The sequence below is a fragment of the Montipora capricornis genome, chromosome 6, assembly GCF_036669925.1.
Source record: "Montipora capricornis isolate CH-2021 chromosome 6, ASM3666992v2, whole genome shotgun sequence".
Lineage (NCBI taxonomy): Eukaryota > Metazoa > Cnidaria > Anthozoa > Scleractinia > Acroporidae > Montipora > Montipora capricornis.
Genome location: NC_090888.1, coordinates 70,731,548 through 70,734,047, shown reverse-complemented (window position 1 = coordinate 70,734,047; position 2,500 = coordinate 70,731,548). Strand labels below are relative to the sequence as shown.

The window sequence follows — 2,500 nt, the reverse complement described above, 5'->3', positions numbered from 1 at the left end:
GAAATGAATTTTTTTTAAGAATTTTTATAGAGTTAACTTCCTGTAACTGAAATGAAAGAGGAAATGTCCTTCTCGTCTGTCCCAAATAACGCTCACCGTCTTTGTAGTGTATGATCAAACAAAACTCCTCTGCACCCTTCCGGTTGTGCCAGGAATGGACTAATGTCCAAAATAAGTAACCAAGGGTTCTCAAAAGGAACATCACAACAATTCACTGAGATGTGATTATTTACTTCATAATTTTATTCCTTTAATATATCCCCCAATAATTGTATTAAGTTAAATATTTGGGATCTTTATTGACTAGGGACACTCTTCTCTTCCCCCAAAGAGGACAAAAGCTGATCCCTGTATTGCATAATCTCATCATAATGTCCTGACAAAGAGAGTACATTGTTATTTCTCTTTGCCTCACGGTGAAACTCAGGAGTCTTCAACTCATACCACCTAGGCTTGGGACCTCGTATCCTCTCTAGCTCATCTAAGCATTTTCTTCTAAGCAGCCTTTCCTCTTCTAAACGAAGCCTGTCTAGACGCAACTTGGCTAAGTCTTCTTGATAAGGTGTAGCTAGAGCACTCAAAGTTCTTGAAGACAGCATTTTACTTTCTGCATCCCTAAAAAGAGTCACATCAAAGTCTCGTATAGACGTTTTTCGAATATTTTCAGTTGGATCGCTTGTAATTGTTCCTTCAACAGATGACTTCAAAACTGCAGCTTTTAAAGGTCGCTTTTGGGAAAGTTTCCTGATGTCAACTGATGGGCTTGGTGCACGATGAACGGGATTGATAAACCAACTGTCTGAATTTCCACTTCTGCTGAGAAATTCATCAGTGGCTTTTTGTCTGCTATGGAGTCTCATAAGCTCTTGTTCTGGACCATCGTCAAATTCTGACAAATCAAGAGCCAAGTCTTCCTGAGTGTACTCTTCATCTGATGCTTGATTAAACTCTTGGAAGCTCACTGATTGCCCTGAAGGTGTTCTTTTACTCTTATGCGACAGTCCTGTGGTAGATATAGTCATCTCAGAGTTGGTTCGGTAGTTTTGAGGTTTCAATCTAAAAGATAAAACAGAATGACATCAAACAGATCTTTATCTCTGATGAAATCTTGGTTTGGAGGATCATGACTAAAACACCACACGAGTACATACGGGTAACATACGAGTAACATACGAGTAACATACGGAACATACGGACACATACGAGTAACATACGACTAACATACGAGTAACATACGGATACATACGACTAACATACGGATACATACGAGTAACATACGGATACATACGAGTAAAAAAATACGAACATATACGAGTAAAATTCATACCAGTAAATTTTTATGCAAAGTAACGACAACTTAAGTAAAATATTACGCATTACTTCCCCGACTAAGGAAAGTTTGCGTTACAAGAGCAAAGATATTTGATATTAAACTGATGGCCTGGGGTCATTCCTGGTAATCTGATGTGCGCAAAAAATAGCCTGTCGCGCAGTGGATGGTCTTCACGCGTTCGATCTTTACCGTGCACTGAACAGATTGAAGAGCGTAATACTGATTTACAGATGACACATTTGAGAAAGGAACCGTGATGTAGATGTAACTAACAGTGGTAAGTGAAGTGTTTTTGCTACCGCAGATGATACCAAAAACCTGCTTTAGTTTTGTAACATGAACAACGTTTGTATATAGTTAACTAAAGAATTTAAGTGCGGACTCTAGGTGAAGATCGGCTTACAGCCCTGAAACCACGTGTGAAGTATTGTTTTCCGAGTGTGTCTACTATTTGGACATAATGGTTGACAAAATGAAATTATTGGACTACAAAAATCCGAAAATAGCAGCTAACCTTGAAATTTAAGGAACTCAATCATTTCTCCGTTGTGAGAAATGGGAATGTTCAATTTCCTTGTGAAATACGCCGTTCACATGTTTTTCCTGGCGTTGGTAATTTGCATAAACATTTGATTTTTTTCTGCGTCCAATTGGACCCTTTGTTCCATAATCTATGCGTCCAAAAGGAAAACGAGTGCGTCCCAGGATGCAATGACGCACTCTGGATACATCTCTGTTAAGTAGTTGTGTGCATTAAGCAGTTACGGTTTCAGTTACAGTATCACTGAGTTGTCTTAGTAATTTTTTATTTGGAATTCAGTTTGTATTTCAGGCTTTTGAAGACTTAATCCCACTGTGACATCCAAAATATATTGTCATCTTGTAGCGCAAGCTAAGGGTTTTGCACTCCATGTGAATTTATTTTACTGTGACTAAATTTAACAAAAGCCTGGGGGGGGGGGGGGGGGGGGGTCAATCAACATCCCCCCTCAAACTGAACCAGGAACGTGTTTGCTGACGTGCAAAAATGCTTGCAAGGCTTATAATTAGAGCTTAGTTTATCAGAAAAACACTCGTATTACTCGTATGTATTGGTATGTATCCGTAAATTAGTCGTATGTATCCGTATGTTAGTCGTATGTATCCGTATGTTAGTCGTATGTATCC

At 38.9% G+C, this 2,500-nt stretch overlaps 1 protein-coding gene and 1 long non-coding RNA gene across 4 annotated transcripts in view; one reads left to right on the top strand and one right to left on the bottom strand.

Annotated features, from left to right (window-relative positions):
- LOC138053542 (uncharacterized) overlaps window positions 1-833 on the top strand; it is a 5,387-nt gene extending 4,554 nt beyond the window's left edge. For both annotated transcript variants that reach the window (XR_011133226.1, XR_011133225.1), the window contains one exon: window positions 698-833. This is a non-coding gene — a long non-coding RNA (uncharacterized lncRNA). The remainder of the gene's footprint in view (window positions 1-697) is intronic.
- The window catches only part of LOC138053541 (uncharacterized), a 3,325-nt gene that overhangs the window by 254 nt on the left and 571 nt on the right, over window positions 1-2,500 (bottom strand). For both annotated transcript variants that reach the window (XM_068900166.1, XM_068900167.1), the window contains exon 2: window positions 1-1,056. This exon is cut by the window's left edge and continues 254 nt beyond it. In XM_068900166.1, coding sequence (XP_068756267.1) covers window positions 297-1,056 — 760 coding nt within the window. In that variant the 3' untranslated portion in view covers window positions 1-296. The remainder of the gene's footprint in view (window positions 1,057-2,500) is intronic.